Genomic DNA, 17090 nt, shown 5'->3' on the forward strand with positions numbered 1-17090 from the left:
GAGATTTTAATATTTGTTGGCACACGCTCGCTTTCTGTTTTTTTGCTTTTGTTTTAAATTGCATCTGAAACTTTACGTTTTGGAAGTAAAGTACGTGGGTTTATTTGGGAGCGAGGGGGAAGAGAACAAGTTCAAATGTGAAGCAGAGCCGCCCAGAAGGTTTATGGCACCTGGGGCAGAGGGGATGTAGGGGACATCAGCAGGGCTCCCAAGGAGGACCCATATAAGTGTGGGCCTCTGGTGAGCAATGTGGCAGGACCAGAGCAGTACATGAAAAAGCTGAGGCAGCCCCCCTTGATTTTTGGGGACCTGGGGTAAGTTGCCCCCAACCCAGTAGCCTTGGTATCTAGGAAGAAGTGTGTGGCTTGGGATTGGGTTTGGTTTTTTAAAATTTATATGTAAGAGCTAGCAATCCTCTCCCATGTGTTTTATCACTATTCTTCCAATGGGGTGTTGTCAGTTGTCTCTTCCCACTCCTATGGAAATGAGGGCACAGTTGGCAGTCTGTGTATATTAATTAATTACTTTCATTACATTTATATCCTGCCTTTTCCTCCAAGGAGCCCAAGGTGGCATACATGATCCTCCTCTCCATTTTATCCTCACCCTGTGATGTGCTTTAGGCTGAGAGAGAGTCAGGGACTGGCCCAAAGCCATCCAGTGAGCCTCATGGCTGAGTGGAGTCTTGAACTCAAGTCTCTCTAGTCCAACCAACCTGTCACAGGCCAATCTCCTACTATAAGAGTACTGGACCAGGAGGCTGGTAGTTAAGGCTTCCTGTGTAGCTGCCACTAACTTTTCCATAGTAGCTCCAACCTGTTATTAGACTTTCCTTAACTTGATACTGCAGACCTCATTTTACAGATAGTGTATGGCTTTAGTTAAGGTGGCGATTGATGTAGTGGGTGTGACTGTTTGTAGGTTTTAAATAAATATTTTACAGCTTGTCATGCATGAATCCTGTGGCTTCTGTTGTAAATTTTTTTTTTTAAAGAAAAATTCCCTGCATGTACCATCCCATTTTTAAGAAACTTGTCTTCTTTTGTGTGTGTTTTGTGGGAAGTGGGTGTGCCATGTGATTCCTAGCATGGTGGGTTTAGTAGTAATTTCTCTATTTGCAAAGGATACAGGTAGTAAAGTAAAGAGGAATCTAGTAGCACCTTAAGGCAAAGAGATTTATTGTTTGCATCTGAAGTGATCTCTAGTCCATGAAAGCTTAAGCTGCGATAGACCTTGTAGTCTTCAAAGCGCCACGAAATGCTCTTGTTTTGCTGGTTTTTTGCTTTTGCAAACATGGCCATGTAACCCCAAGGATTACATTTTGAAAATCACATTGTGCTTTCACAAGTGATAAAGCCCATTTTTGTCCCTGTTACGTGTATGTGTGTATATAAGTGCAATAAGCGTCTGCAGCATTTGTTGATACGGTTGACATAATATGAAATGTTGAAAACAGCCATTCTCAACCCAAATGTTTAATATCTTTGGAAATATAGCTCTTTAATTTTGTGAACTGCTATTGGGCAGTATAATAATGTAACAAATAAATAAATAAATTTAATTTGGAATGATTTGAAGGAAGTGCCTTTCCCCTGATCTCAGCTGATGCTGCTTGACATTTCTTGTCTCAGAGGCAACAGAGCAGCCTGTTCTCCTTTGGAAGGTGTGTGTGTGTACCAGGTTCCCTGCCAACCAAGCCCAGGGGAGATTTCTTTGGAGGAGGAGGAGGATTTGGATTCCTCAGTAAACCCCACTCCTACGAAAGACATGGGGCAACCTGAGGTCCCAAAGAACTCTTTCAATCCCATCCTTTGCCCACCTGTGGTTCCTGGCTGCCCTCCCTTGTCCTTTTAGGCCATTGGTGGTGATGAACCAAGTGGGACACTCAGAGGTGTTGTTAGAGTGCTTGCCTGGCTTCTAGAAGATCCTTTTGCCCAGGGTTTACTCAGAAGGAAGGTTCTGCTTGAGAGCAAGGGTCTACTTGTATGGAGGAAAACCCAGTTGTAGCCAATAAAGAAGCAGACCCAGGCCTCAGCTAAACGGGGCTTTTTCCCGGGGCGATCCCCGGGATCGTCCCTGTGCATTCATATGACGCACAGGGGATCCCGGGATAAGGGAGGGAGGATCCCTCCCTTGCCCTGGGATATGGCCCTATACTTTAGGCCCGCTTTTTCCGCGGTCTCGGGCTAATCCTGGAACTGCGGAATGTGTGAGTGGGTGTCGCGATTTCTCCCGGCTCCTCACAGTTACTCGTGAGCAGGAAAATAAAAATAAAATAAAAGGCCACTTCCTCTTTAAAAAACAAAATGGCGGGTGCGACGTCCTCTCCCTCTGAGGTCATTGCGCGCCGCATGTAAACAGCTCTTCACCCCTCCATCACCCTAGACCGGTAGGTCTAGCTGAGGCCCCAGTTGCAATGGGTGAATCAAGGACAACAAGTTCATAAGCCTTCAATCTTCTCCTAGACCTTTGCTGGGTTAATAGCTCTGCTTGAGCTTCTTGCTCCTGCTGTATGCTCAGGATAGGGGGATAACCTCCCCTACACTCAAACCATGAGAATATAAACATATGAACATATTTAATGTGACCCGACTTGTGCCATTGTGGAGGGGGTGGGGAAATTCAGAAATGAAATTAATAATCTTTTTTTTTTTTTGGAAGAATCTTTAGCTTTTAGATAAGGGATTCATCCAGCAAGTGCTCCATTTTCTGTGTTGCCTCTGAAAGGAAAGGCCATCCAAGTTCTCTGAGCTTGAACTTCACAGCATAGTTGATAACTGTGGATTAAACTAATGACTCCCCCCCCTCCTATCAGGCTGCTTGTGAGCTGCTCAGAAAGCAATAGAGAGAGAGGAGGTGCAACGTTGATGACTTCAGCCTTCAGTTCACTGTGGCGGAAACATATTAATAGTAGCTTCACCTTGTATATATAAAGTGTTGGAAGGCAGCATCGTTTGATCTCATTTTTTTCACCAGGTCCCAGAGGTCTTGTGTTTCTAAAGAGGGAAGCATGTCTTCAACGTCACAGTTCCAAAACTGACGGGCAACTCTGGTTCTTGTTTGCTTGCCATGCAACTGCTTGACGGCCGCTTAGACTGGGTCAAGGGGTGTGCGAATCTCACTCGAATGGTTAAGCCAGGGTGAACTACCTGAGTTACATGTCTGCTTGTCTTCTAGGATGCCCCCCCCCGCCCCAAAATATTTGGGACGTGTGATCAAACCTTAAGACTGGTGCCTGGTCAGATTTAAAGTTGATCATGTTTGTGAAACGGTGTGAGTAGGGTTTCAAAGATGCAGAACAGCTGTAAAGTCCAGAAACAGCGGTATTCAGGTGGTACGTGTAGGTGGCGGTGGGCGTCTAAAATGGAAGCCATGCTGCCTGCGAGTCATTCATGCCTGAATTAAGTAGGTGTCTCAAAACAGGCTGCTGCTCTTAATCATATGGGAGTTTCAGTTTATGAATGAGAAATAGCCTATTGTCCTTTGCATGCCGCCTTGACGGTATGTTAAGGTGAGTGTGCGCTTTCTTGATGAAAGAGTGAAAAGAGAAGATAGAGGGACAGGCAAGCACCTTTGGTAGTTTTGCAACAAGATTGCTTGGTGGACGCTCATGAAATCACTGCATGAACTGCCCAGAGAGCTTCGGCTATGGGGTGATATATAAATGCAATAAATTATCATCAGCACCCGGCATGGGTCAGACTGATTGTGTTGCATTTTAGTTCCAAGTAGTCTTCAAGCAGTTTAACTACCAATTGGGGTGCAAAGATTGATTACTCTGTATTGGTGAAAACATAGATGAAGTGCAGAACTGGTACTAGCCTGTTCTTGCACCTTTCTTCCTCTCTCACCCCCTGCCCCCTGGCAGTCCCATTGTGACTGGATCATTTTAGCAGTGAAATTGACGGAGTTGTTTGCTGCAAAAGAGTTGTTGATGGCTTCAGCTGAGAGTTAATGCAACCCTAATGCTTTAAGGTGAAATGTTGACAAGCACTCCTTGTTCCTATTTCAGAGTCTGCTGGATTACGGTGCTACGTAACAGGGTTTCACAGATGCCATAATGGGTTGTTCTTGGCTTAGTGACATCAGTCACCTACCTACTGTGCTGGTGTGATGTCCAAAGTTGTCACATGCTACTGGTGCAATGCAGTGTACTCTAAATTTGTACCTAATTTTACTGTCTTAGTATTGAACTTCGAAAGCAATCCACTAGCTACAGAGCAAACGTGCTTCATATTTTATCAGAGTATATAGCTCCGCATTTGTAACAATCATTTTTTAATCACTTCGAAATGCATAACCCGATACATAGAATGGAGCTTTGAGACTCCTTAAAGACTACTTGATTTATGATGATGATGATGGTGACGACGATTATATTTATTTGTCGCCCGCCTTTTGTTCAATATTATGGCATTCAAGAGCTAGAGCCTTCTTCATCCAATGCAGGAAGTGTTATCTCCACTTGGCAGACGCACATGTGTGTGTGTTCACACACATCTGTCTGCTAGCTGAGGTTCTGGTATCCAAAGTAGTCACGCCATAGGAGTCCCTTCTGTGTTTGTAGTCACATACGTTTTTACCCCTTGGAATATATATATAATTTAGTTAGAGTGGGGGTGGGGAATGTGTGGTCCTTCAGTTGCTGTTGGATTGCAATTCCCATTAGCCCTAGCTAATGGTGAGGGGTGATTTGAGCTGTAGTCCAACAGCAACTGGAGGGCCACATGTTTCCTGTGTGTGTGTGACAGGAAACACCTTGTGCCAAGAGCTTGGTTATAAAATAGTAATAGGACACCCATGGAATCTTTTTTGATAAGTGGTGATGTGGGATGCACAATCCATGCTCATGAAGTCTTTGGTGGTAAGTGGTGCAGGGTTACTTGTCTGACAGCGGCACCAGGTCCTGCCATCCAGCCTTGGAGAATAAAACCTTGGCATCCTTATTAAGCCATGAGAGAGAGAGAGAGAGAGAGAGAGAGAGAGAAGCTATTTTCCTTGACCGAATCAGTTGCGTTGGCTCATTCAACTTACTGTATTTAACAACCATTGAAATGATATTTCCACTATTTGCTGGTGACTGCATTCACTTCACGCTAGCGTTATGCCATTACTTCAGAGCGATTACATCATTGTACATTTCTCCTGAATTGCCTCTTTAGAACCATGAATCAACGGGACGTGTTCCATGTCCTCCTTGCCTAGCAGTTAAGGGAAAGTGAATACAGTAATTGGGGAAGTAGTAGATGTCATTAGAAGGACATTCCTTGCTGTGAAAGGGGTAGGTGCTCCAGAGATATGTCTTTCTCAAAATGAGCAAAAAGCACAACTGCTATTAAATATAGCACTTGAGAGAAGAGCTGTCCTTGGCTTTTTCCTAACGAGGAAGGGAATACAGGAATACTTGTCATGTTTAACTGTGCTGCTGTTGCCCGAGTGTTTGCAAATGAAATTCTAAGGAATTTCAACTTTTTATTTAGTAAAATACGAAGGATGGTCTTAGAATACTTAGAAAGCATACTTTATTTTATTACATTCATATCTTGCCTTTCTTCCATCATGGAATTAAAGATGTTGTACACAGGGCAGCATTTGCCAAACAAGAGCCCTCCAGATGTGTTGGATTGCAACTCCCATGGCCATGCTGGCTGGGAATGATGGGATTTGCATTTCAACACAACTGGAGGACACCATGTTGGGGAAAGCAGGCTTTGGGTTCCCAGGTAGTTTCTCATCTAAGGCATTGGCCAGACCCAGACTTAGCCTCCGCAAGACTAATGCTTTATTTATTTATTTATTACATTTATATACCGCCCCACAGCCGAAGCTCTCTGGGCGGTTCACAAAGGTTAAAACAGTAAACATTAAAAAGTATACAAAATTTACAAACCATCAGAAACATAAAAACAACTGTATAAAAACATCAGTATCCATTTAAAAAGCAACAGTTCTGGGGTCCATTAGAAAACAAACTTAGCGTTGTTAAATGCTGTTAAATGCCCGGGAGAAGAGAAAAGTCTTGACCTGGCGCCTGAAAGATAACAGTGTGGGCGCCAGGCGAGCCTCATCAGGGAGATAATTCCACAGTCGGGGGGCCATAACGAAAAAGGCCCTCTCCCTTGTTGCCATCCTCCAAGCTTCATGTGCTTTCAGACCATAGAGCCTACGTATTTTTTTAATTTACAAATAGTTATAAACCACCTACAGATTTCAAGATGTGGTGTCAAGATTATAAGAGCATAAAGATATAAAAACCAGTACATAGAATATACCATGTTTACATATCCATAAGAATAAAAAGAGTTGGGAGGTTCAGCTACACCGTGAAATCTTGCATCGACAGGCGTGTCTTCAGCATGTGCCAAAAAAGTAAGAATTGCTGGCACATGTCTGATGTCAGGAGGAAGTCTATTTCACACAGCGGCTGCCATCATGTTAAATAGCCTTCTCCAAACAAGTATGGAATGGACCTCAGAAGCACTGGGCGGCACTGAGAGGCCTTACCCTTCTCAAGGATTGAATGTGTCTATAACTGTCAAAATACGTTCTTAAAAAAAATCAGTAGTATTGTTGGAACTTTCTATCTCATAATGGATCCTTAAAAATCACTCATCCCTATAATCCAGAATGCTGCAGCTCGTCTGTTGTCTGGAGCTACCCCTTTCCAGCATGTAACTCCTCTGCTGAGGGAACTGCACTGGCTTCCTATTCGCTACCGGGCCAGGTTTAAGGTTCTTGTACTTGTGTACAAAGCCCTAAACAACTTGGGACCAGGATACCTGAGAGAGCGCCTCCTCTCCTACCAACCTGCCCGGTCACTGAGGTCATCTGAGGGCATGCTCCTGGTGGTTCCACAGAGAACCACCCTCTGATTGGAGTCTACCAGGGGAAGAGCCTTCAGTATGGTGGCTCCCCTCCTATGGAATTCCCTGCTTCTGGAGGTCAGGCAGGTGCCAACTTTGTATCCCTTTCGGCGCCTCCTGAAAATGTCATTGTTCCAGGAAGTCCTTAATGACTTCCTGGAACTTAATGACCAGCCACGGTTCACCGTACATTTTGCTTTTGCTTCTTTTAAAATCTATTTTAAGGTGTTTTATTCTGCTTTTTTATTCTGCTTATTTTATCTTGTACACCGCTCTGAAATTTTCAATGGGGAGCGGTATATAAATATTGTAAATAAATAAATCTTCATTAACTGATGGGGCCTATACAAACAACGACTTTGTACACTGCACCATGTACACTGATGGTGCTATATAAATAAATAATAATAATAATAATAACGACTGACAACCCTTGCGGACAACCCCTCTTTATCATCCTTTTAGCCATGTCAAATGTGTTGCCATTCCTCCCTCTATTAATTAATGAACTCAGGTGGTGAGGTAGGGTGGGGGCGAAAACATGATGCCCTGCTTGAATTCTCTACAGCTTCTATTATCCTGGAGGAAGGCATGGCTGGCTGGAACTCTGCACAGGAGATGAGGATATACTGCATCATTTTTTAATTTTGTGTGTGCAGATGTTGCTTCCTTATTTTACAGATGTCGAACTGAAAGAATGTAGCCTCCTCCTCCTCCCTCCCAATCCTCTTTCCTTTTGTGTCATGTCTTTTAGATTGTAAGCCTGTGGGCAGGGACGGTCAAGAAATACTTTTGTAAGCCGCCGTGAGAGCCCTTTTTTGGCTGAAGGGCGGGATAAAAATCCTTAAATAAATAAATAAATAAATAAAAGTCTTTTGCTGAATCCTTGGCTAAGTGGGATTTTGAAGCTAAGTCTCCCCAAATCCATCAGTTATCCAGTGGGCCACACTGGCCCCGTTCAGAAGACACCTTAAACTATGGTTTTAACCACAGTCTTTAAGCCAGAAAGCCAGGCTGTGTTCAGAAGACACCTTAAACCATGGCTTTAACCATGGTGAGTAAAGCAAAAGGCCTTAACCACTGTGGTTAAAGCCATGGTTTAAGGTGTCTTCTTCTGAACAGGCCCACTGTCTCCCAAATTGCTTCTCTTCTTCAGATTGTCTGTGCAAATGAGGTTGAGATTTAAGTGCCAGTTCACATATAATTCATTGACTGTAGCATCAATTTGCATGTGCGAAAGCTGTCACAAAATAGTTACTTCAGATAGAACTTCCAGATCAACCATGGTCAAGAATCTTGTAGTTGGCTCATCTGATTGTGTCTCGTGAATCAGCCCATAGATAGTTCTGCTGCTTATTGTCCTGGTAGCTGAGTTCTCTAAATTTGTGCATTTAAGAATATGTGCAGGCATATTTAGGTTATGAAATTGTTTTAGATAATTTGATGGAAATCCACTGTGCATTAGCTTTATAAGGCTACGTTTGTGTTGTTTGATCTGGTAACCCGAAGGCCAAATGTAATGAAAAGCTTCACACCTCTTGCAAATTGAAGTCACTTCTTGAGAGTAAAACAGCACCTGACTTGCTTGCTGGGTTGGAGGCAGTTCATTCCCCTCAGTTAATCTCTCCCCCCCTCCACCTTCATTCAATAAAATAAAATAACATAATTACAGGCAGGCAGTGGTGTAGTTAAGGCTGCATCTTGGAGTCAAAGTCTAGGACCTCTACCCGAAATAACCGGCCAGAGAGCAGCAGGTGATGAGGACAGCAGAAGAAGCAAACTCCATTTTATTCCCTTTCTCTTGGAGTGAATGTGAATTTCTGCCTCTTTTTTTTTTTTAGTCTTCCTGAAAGCACTGATTTGTGTATTCCTGTCCAGACCTTTTCCCAATGTTGTGACTCAAAACAGGAAATTGGCGTGTTCTCTCTCCAGAACCCTTTCTTGTGCAGCAAAGCTTAACCCTTGCTGTGCCGCTGTAGCGAAAAGGGGCTCTTTGTCCAAGAACCCCCCCTCCCATTTTAAAAAAAGAACCCAGAATCTAGTCCTGAAGTGTCACCCCACGACTGTTAACCTTGGGTTAAAACGTGCTTTGTCGGAACCCTGCCCAAAACTTAGGTTTGTTCTTGCAGATTTGAAAGGAACACGACCCCTCCCCTCCCAGTGCGTGAGCCAACTCTGAGTAACACAATTACCTGAAATGCCTCCTTCTTAAAGTATACTAGTAGCAGCTGATCCACCCACTAATTAAGCATGCGGAACAAACAGAATACATGGTTGCTTCATAAGACGGACCTTTCAGTGTTCTTCTTTCCCATGGAATGTTTCCTTTTAGAATCTGCTTCCCCTGTAGACATTGCAATGGTGGCCCTATGCTGGCTCCAGGTTTTCAAGAGCCCATGGGCAAAACACTCACAATGCCCCCCTCCCTAAAGGAGTCTACCTTCTCACTGCCACTGTCACCCAATGCTGTTGCTCCTCCGCCTCTATCTCATCACTGGTACCATTTGTTTGCTTGAGAGGCGGGGAGAAAGTTGGCAGTGAGCAGGTTATCTTCTCCTGCTCCTCCATCGCACCACCTCCATTGCCTGGGCCAAAGCAAGAGGCAGGTGAACAAGCAGGTGGCCATGGAGAAGAAAGAGGAGCAAGCCCAGGGAGCTCTGGCCCATGGGCCCCTGCTGGGATGTGGGCCCTTGGCCAGTGCCCAACCATGCCTACCCATGATGCCCGGCCCTACATTTACATCACTATGTTTTCTCAAGTAGATTGTACATTCACTGCTTTAATGGCCGCGTTGGCTTTTTTCGTGTGTTTTGTTGTTGCGTGGCACCTTGGGAGGGCTCCTACACTGAAAGGCAGCCAAGAAATATTTAAAATATACAACGCCTTCTCCCTTCCCAACCTGCCCGGTCACTGAGGTCATCCGAGGGCCTGGTCCTGGTGGTTCCACACAGATCCATCCTCCAATCGGAATCCACCCAGGGGAAGAGCCTTCAGCGTGGTGGCCCCCCTCCTGTGGAACTCCCTGCCTCTGGAGGTCAGGCAGGCGCCAACCTTGTATTCCTTTTGGTGCCTCCTGAAAACATCTTTATTCCAAGAAGCCTTTCCTTAATATGCAGTCTTGAATCAGTTTTTGCTTCTTTTAAATTTTGTTTTAACTGTTTTATTCTGTTTTTATTTTCATTTTATCTTGTACACCGCTCCGAAATTTTTCAATGGGGAGCGGTATATAAATATTCTAAATAAATAAATAAAATATAATAAATAATGCATCTTGTGGGCAGAGAAATACGGAGGTTACATTAACTGGGATTGTTTAGCTTGGAAAAGAGGAGGCTACGGGGAGACATGATAGAGGTGTACAAAATTATGCATGGCATGGAGAATGTGGATAGGGGGACATTTTTCTCCCTTTCTCAAAATACTAGAACCCAATGGGGTCATCCCATGAAACTGATTAATGGGAGATCCAGGACAAATAAAAGGAAGTACTTCTTCACACAGCATATAGTGAAACTATGGCAATCGCTACCACAAGATGTAGTGATGGCCACCAATCTGGATGGCTTTAAAAGGGGGTTGGATGAATTCCTGGAGGCAAAGGCTATCAATGGCTACCAGCCCTGATGGTTGTGTGCTACCTCCAGTATCAGAGGCAGTAAGCCTGTGTGCACCAGTTGCTGGGGAACTTGGGCGGGAGGGTGCTGTTGCACCATGTGCTGCTTGTTCATCCCTGGCCGAGGGCTGGTTGGCCACTGTGTGAACAGAGTGCTGGACTAGATGGACCCTTGGTCTGATCCAGCATCAGGGCACTTCTTAGGTTCTTATGTTTTTATGGGCAGGCCAATGGATTCCCAATGGACAAACAGCCATGAGATGGGCAATCCATGATCTTCTGCCTTTTTTTTTAAACCAAAAAGCAGCTGTGTGGTGTGTACTTGTGTGTGTGTGTGTGTGTGTGTGTGTGTGTGTGTGTTTGTTGGTTCAGGGCAGCCGTCTTTTCCCTCCAACTGTTTTCCTGAGGTCAAGTTGCATTTATTCATATGCTACTTTCTCACAGTGAATTGTATCCAAAGCGGCTCACAGTACCCATCAACTTACCAAAATACAACTTTACAGTTGAAAAACAACGATTTGTTACAAAACACAACAATTTCAAATAAGGCAAAATCCCAAATTCAATAAACAAATTCAAGATGACAATGAAATAACCTAAACTAAATGTGTAAGTACAAAGCGGCATTGACATTAGCAAGGTAAAACAAACCAAAGAGCTAACACAACCTTCATGACACTCAATGTCCAGGTGTAGAGTTGATCTTTAAGTTTCTGCTGAGTCCTCTGTTCCTCCAGATCCTCAGCAATTAACAAATCAATGGAAAACATAACCAGGATCCATTCCAGGATCCAACAACTAGATCTTACTGTGCTCTGAGGGACCACAGCAAATCTGGCTTAAATACAGTCTATGACCATGGAGGCTCAGTCTTTTCACCAGCCTAGATGGTTCACAGCTGGCTTCCTCATCCAAAGGACACTGGTAGCAGGAAGAGGGAAATGCTTGGGAGGGGGCCGTGGTGTGAAGTCTTCTTTCTCAGCCTCCCAGATGTTCCAGCTGTCATACCTACTGAAGCAAAAGTCATCATTGCTGTCTGTTTTGTTTTCTTCTCTAATGGGGTGATCGCATCGATGATAACTTTGATGGCCTTCCACCAGTGGGCAAAAACTTTGTTTTGCTTAGTTTGAACAAGGAGTTTGGACTATTGGGTTGATTTATTTTTTTCTTGTTGTTGATCTCTGTTAATCTGTTGCTTTATTTTAATTTGTTTTTAACTGGCTGCCATTTTTTAATATACTCCTATCTGGTTTTCAGGTGTTTAATTAACCCACGATTTGCTGTGGCGTGCGCTGGGTGTGCGCTGCCACCATTTTGAGTACACAACCTCCGGTTGGCTCGATCGAAGGTTGCTCCGTGATGTCTGAACCCAGACACTGTGCGTTAATCGTGGGTAAAACAACCCACAGCTAACCTACAATTAGTCCTGCTCTTTCTGTTTGTGGAAAGAAACATGGTCTTACACAGAGCACTTAATGGAGCTTGTGTTTGGATCGAGGTTGTTGGCGTCTGCATTGCAGAGAATGTTTATAGGTCAGAGGGCAGACGGTTTGGAGGTGATAAATTCTGGGAGTGCTTTTATTTCCTCATTTCCTTCCTGGCCATTCCAGCATATTTCAGAGAAGGGTTAGGCTTATGCAAGGGCACCTGATGAATTTTTGTTCTCTCTGTACAATGTATTTGGAAAGTCTGGTTTTCCTTGCGCAATCTTCCAATTCCAGTGTGTTTGTCACAGCCTTGCCCTGCACTTTTCTCCAGTTGCCTCTTCCTCACCTAGGCTGTCCACTTGCGAATTGTCAAAAGAAGGCACCTATTTGCATAAAATTTACACATGCTAAGTTCTAGGCACAGATGCAAATTAGAAATCATTATTATAATTTAAATAGAAATATACATCTTACCATAGTGGGGAAAGCTGTGATCAGGCGACCCGTGTGCCTTGCTGTCATTGAATGGCAACCTCAGGGTCCAGCTCTTCTTTCCGATGGCTCTTCATCTTTGTACAAGACTTGCACAGGACAACCCTTCAGAGAGAGGTTGCCTTCAAAATAGAGGACTCTCTTCTGTAAAAGGGGACACCTGGCTACCCTATTATCACCAAGGAATCATGATCTTGGATCCAAGCATCTTTTTTTTATTTTTCATCTGGAACTTTTGACAGCTAGAGGTAACTTCAGCAATATTTGCCACTACGGTATACAAATGTCAGGCATCCTAAAGGACTAGAGTGGGGCAGTTGGTAAAAAAAGGAATCATAGAATAGTAGAGTTGGAAGGAGCCTATAAGGCTATCGCGTCCAAACCCCTGCTCAATGCAGGAATCCACCTTAAAGCATCCCTGACAGATGGTTGTCCAGCTGCCTCTTGAATGCCTCTAGTGTGGGAGAGCCCACATACTCCCTAGGTACTGTCGTACTACTCTAACAGTCAGTCAGTTTTTCCTGATGTCCAGCCGGAATCTGGCTTCCTGTAACTTGAGCCCATTATTCTGTGTCCTGCACTCTGGGATAATCGAAAAGAGATCCTGGCCCTCATCTGTCTTTTTCTTTAGCAGTATTCAGTGTGCAGATTGGTTCACAATTATCAGTGGTCTTGCAATGAAGTTGATTGTTGGGCAATTCAGGATGGATAAAAGGATGGACATATTTACACAGCACGTAGTTAAACTATGGAATTCACTACCATAAGGTGTAGTGATGGCCACCAATTTGGATGGCATCATCATCATCATCATAATTCTTACCCGCCTCTCCATCCTGATTGTGGAGTATAAAATACATAAAATATTGATTAAAAACATAGTATACATTGTTGAAACTTTCTAAAAAAACATACTAAAAGCATCCTTTAAAAGGGAGTTGGATAAATTCCTGGAGAAGAAGGCTAACGATGGCTACTAGTCCAGATGGCTGTATGCTATCTCCAGTATTAGAGGCAGTTAGACTATATACATCAGTTGCTGGGGAACATGGGCGGTAGGGTGCTGTTGTACCCATGTCCTGCTTGTGGGTCCCCAATCGACAGCTGGTCGGCCACTGTGTGAACAGAGTGGAGGACTAGATGGACCCACGGGCTGATCTAGCATGGCTCCTCTTATGTTCTCATGGTTTAAGTGGGATTTTGAACTTCAGTTTACAATGGTCAGACCCAGTACTGCACTGTACTGGCATTGTTCAAACCAGTCACTTGAATAACCAACAGATTTGGAAAGTATAGTCGCCTAAATAAACGAGGTGACTTGGTTAATGGTGCCTAATGCCCACTAATTTTCCAAACTAATTTTACGGTCAAACATGGCAATATGAGGAAATAAACAGTACTCTCTTCCTAGGGCTTCATGCCCTTTGTCTCACTTCTGGTACCTTAATCCAGGGGACAGTCTGCCAAGGAAATTATGATAGTTGGACTCCTCCAGTATCATGATTTATTTACTTTAAATATGTATACATTTTTCCTGATTTTTTGCAACGTTAAAAGAAAACCGCCCCCCCCCCAGCAAACCCACTTCAAAAATCCATAGTGACTGAAATCGTACAATAGGAGAAGGGAGGTTGATGGCTTTTCTGAGGAGAAAAGTTTCCCAAGGTCCCTTAAAAGTATACATACACATCTGAGTCTTCCTGGGTGGGGAATCGTATGGAAATCGTCCCAGAAACCGAAATCTCCTGCTCCTAATGTTCCCAGGTGATAGGCACAGGTCCTTAGGGAGTCCTGCACCTATGTTTAAAACTAAGGGAAGAAGAGGCGGGTAATTAGTAAATTCCTTCCTTAGTCTTGTTTGGGTAAGATGAATTTCAGTTTGGTTCTCTTCTAGTGGCGTCTTTTAAATTGGTTTCTGCAAATAAATGAGTGTCAGCATGGCCAGTTCACAGAAGATCTGGTAATCTTCAGAGAGATAACTGTTGCCCAGAAGCATCCCCTTGAATTTCTGGAATTGTTTCAGGGTGATTGCATTTTGTACATAATCCCTCCTAATAGTGAACTCAGGTGGTGAGTGCTGACAGAAATAGACCCAAAATGAGGCCATTGAGAAATAGGAGAGGGAGTTTTCAGCATGGTCAGGGGAACGGCTGAGGTTTGCAGAAATGGGACATTGGGGTGGGGGTGGGGAGCTGAAACAAAAACCAACAAAAAAAGCCTGAAAGGTCAAAAACCTCCCAAACCAGTCAAATGAGAACTGAGCATGCTCAGTAGCCATGGAATGTATATTGGTTAGAAAGGAAAAAATTAACGTTTTTGGGGGTGGGTGGGAGGGGTGCAAATGGCCTGCTGGAGGAGGGCATGGGTGATTGACTAGAACTTTAAATAGGAGCACACCTATTAGGAACATTTCAAACTTACATTGCAGGTCCCACTTCTATTCTACTCTACATAGAATAGAAATTCATGTCGCTATGTGCTTCTTGCGATCAGTTAGCACTTGACTGTCAAACCTAAAACAAAGTTCTTCTGCGGGGGACATGCAAAGCTGTACCCAAGAACAAAAGGAGAGTGAGAAGCAGTGAACGGAAAAGAGGGTGGATGTTAACAGCTTGGAACCAGGGTAGCTTGGGACCAAGGTAGCTGAAGGACCATCGGGTTCAGCACGGATCTGTCCGTGTGTGAAGTCTTCACCAGATGCTGTGCTTCCAGACGTCTCACATTCGGAGGTCAGGGTGGTGACCAGGGATGGGCGGTCCAGAAGTCGATATGGGTGTCTTTTCAATTGTGGAATGTTCTTCCCAGGGATACTTGCCTGGCCTGGCTCCCACTTTATTATCTTGTAGGTGCCAAATGGTGACAATATTCTCCCTAGCGTTGAGGGGGTAATATTTTAATAAATGCCCAAACTGGATCGTTCATGCCTGCTGGTTGTTTTATGCTGGGTCTCTTGATTTTTTCATTAATTTTTTTTAAATTTTTTATATATTATAGGCTATATATATAGGCTTTAATTTTCTATATTTTAACTAATGTTAGATACTTTGGAGGGTTTTACTGAAACAGGGTCGAAATGTATTAGATTTTTTTTGAATGCAATTAAAAATAAATAAAAGTTAATAAACAGAGGCAGGAACACCTATTTATTGGCAAATCTGAGGTCGATGAAATAGGATTCTGCTTGCTGTTGGAGCTATTCATGTGTCCGACACGCTGCCTTGCCATCATTTAATCTATGTTTCCAGGAGTTCCTCCCACCCACAGCCATTCTCTGCAGTGTAACAACCGAAGTGCCATATTGACTGCAGAGAACTTCAAATTCCAGGCTCACTATTGCTGTCTGCCTTCCGTTTGCTTTGCAGAACACATTTTTGTTGTTTAAATTTCAGGAATATTTTCCCACAGGTCAACACTCTCTCCTCCTGTGCTCTTATTCTTTATGAAAATGTTTGGAGAATGCCAGAACAGTAGGTGGAGTAGAAGGCTGTTATTGTGTTTGCTTCCTGGGATTGTTACCCTTGGCCCAGAATACCTTCTTTTCTTTTCTTTTTAGTAGGAAGGAAAGGCAAAATAACCTAGTTTTTCAGAAGGGGTAGATAATTCCAGCTGTTTCTGCTACAGATTATATTGTACAACAAAATATTTTATATTTGTGTGATGTAGATGCCAGTAAAATATTTCTTAACATGTTCTACTGTGAGTTCCAAATAAGTTGCTCTGATTTGACACTGCTTTGTTATGTGAAGATTTCAGAGTCATCTTGTATAGCTTTGCATCTGTGCATTTTCCTGCGACTTAAATTATGTTCCCACTAGTCACAGTCAGCTGGAGGAATAGCAAGAGGGATCTGCAAATGTCATCTTGTAATTCCATGCTCCTGTCTTCTCATTGCGTGTAGCTGAGGAGGTGGATCAGCCGTCACTCGACGCTGGGATGGGGGCTGATCTGGAATCTGGTGACACGACTCCTCCCTCCAAGAGAAAAAGCAAGTTTGCAGGATTTGGCAAGATCTTTAAACCTTGGAAGTGGAGGAAAAAGAAAGCCAGTGGGAAGTTTAAGGAGACTTCAGAAGGTAAGACACTGGATTTCAATGATAATTCTCTTCTTTCCAAGCCCATGAGTATTCTTTGTTTTGGAATGGCATTGTTCCTGTCTGATTCCATCTTTCTCTGCTCCTATAGCAAAAGAAACCGGAATTTGCACATCTTAAAGCTAAATAATAATGGTGATGATTATACCATCTGCAGTCATATATGAGAACAGCTTATTTCTGATCTCCTTCCACAACTGGCTCTCTGAAGTTCTACTTGCCATATGATGAGTCATGGAAGCCTAGTGCCTCCCTCACTAGCCATTGAGGGAGGCAAGGAATGGAAAGGACCATTGTCCATCTTCCAATTTGTAGAGTACTATGTATATTTAGCTGTCAGAGGCTGGTATTCCCTTTTCCCAATGAAGCATGGCTTGGCGGGTGGGGAATAGCCTTTTTGTATTTCTAGTATTTAGATAATGGCAAACAGTCCAGAATCTATGGGCAGTATCCAATGGGAAGTCCTACTTAGGTTAGGTCATAGAATCATAGAATAGTAGAGTTGGAAGGGGCCTATAAGGCCATCGAGTCCAACCCCATTCACTTCAATGGGTCTGCCCTATGTAGGAGTACCATTGGATACTGCTGTATATTTTAACAATCAT

At 43.5% G+C, this 17090-nt stretch overlaps 1 protein-coding gene across 5 annotated transcripts in view; it reads left to right on the top strand.

The window, feature by feature from the left end:
* The window catches only part of PHACTR4 (phosphatase and actin regulator 4), a 127231-nt gene that overhangs the window by 74505 nt on the left and 35636 nt on the right, over nt 1–17090 (top strand). For all 5 annotated transcript variants that reach the window (XM_063140237.1, XM_063140239.1, XM_063140238.1 and 2 more), the window contains one exon: nt 16294–16467. In XM_063140237.1, coding sequence (XP_062996307.1) covers nt 16294–16467 — 174 coding nt within the window. The remainder of the gene's footprint in view (nt 1–16293; nt 16468–17090) is intronic.

Source organism: Elgaria multicarinata, chromosome 13 (genome assembly GCF_023053635.1).
Source record: "Elgaria multicarinata webbii isolate HBS135686 ecotype San Diego chromosome 13, rElgMul1.1.pri, whole genome shotgun sequence".
Classification (NCBI taxonomy): domain Eukaryota; kingdom Metazoa; phylum Chordata; class Lepidosauria; order Squamata; family Anguidae; genus Elgaria; species Elgaria multicarinata.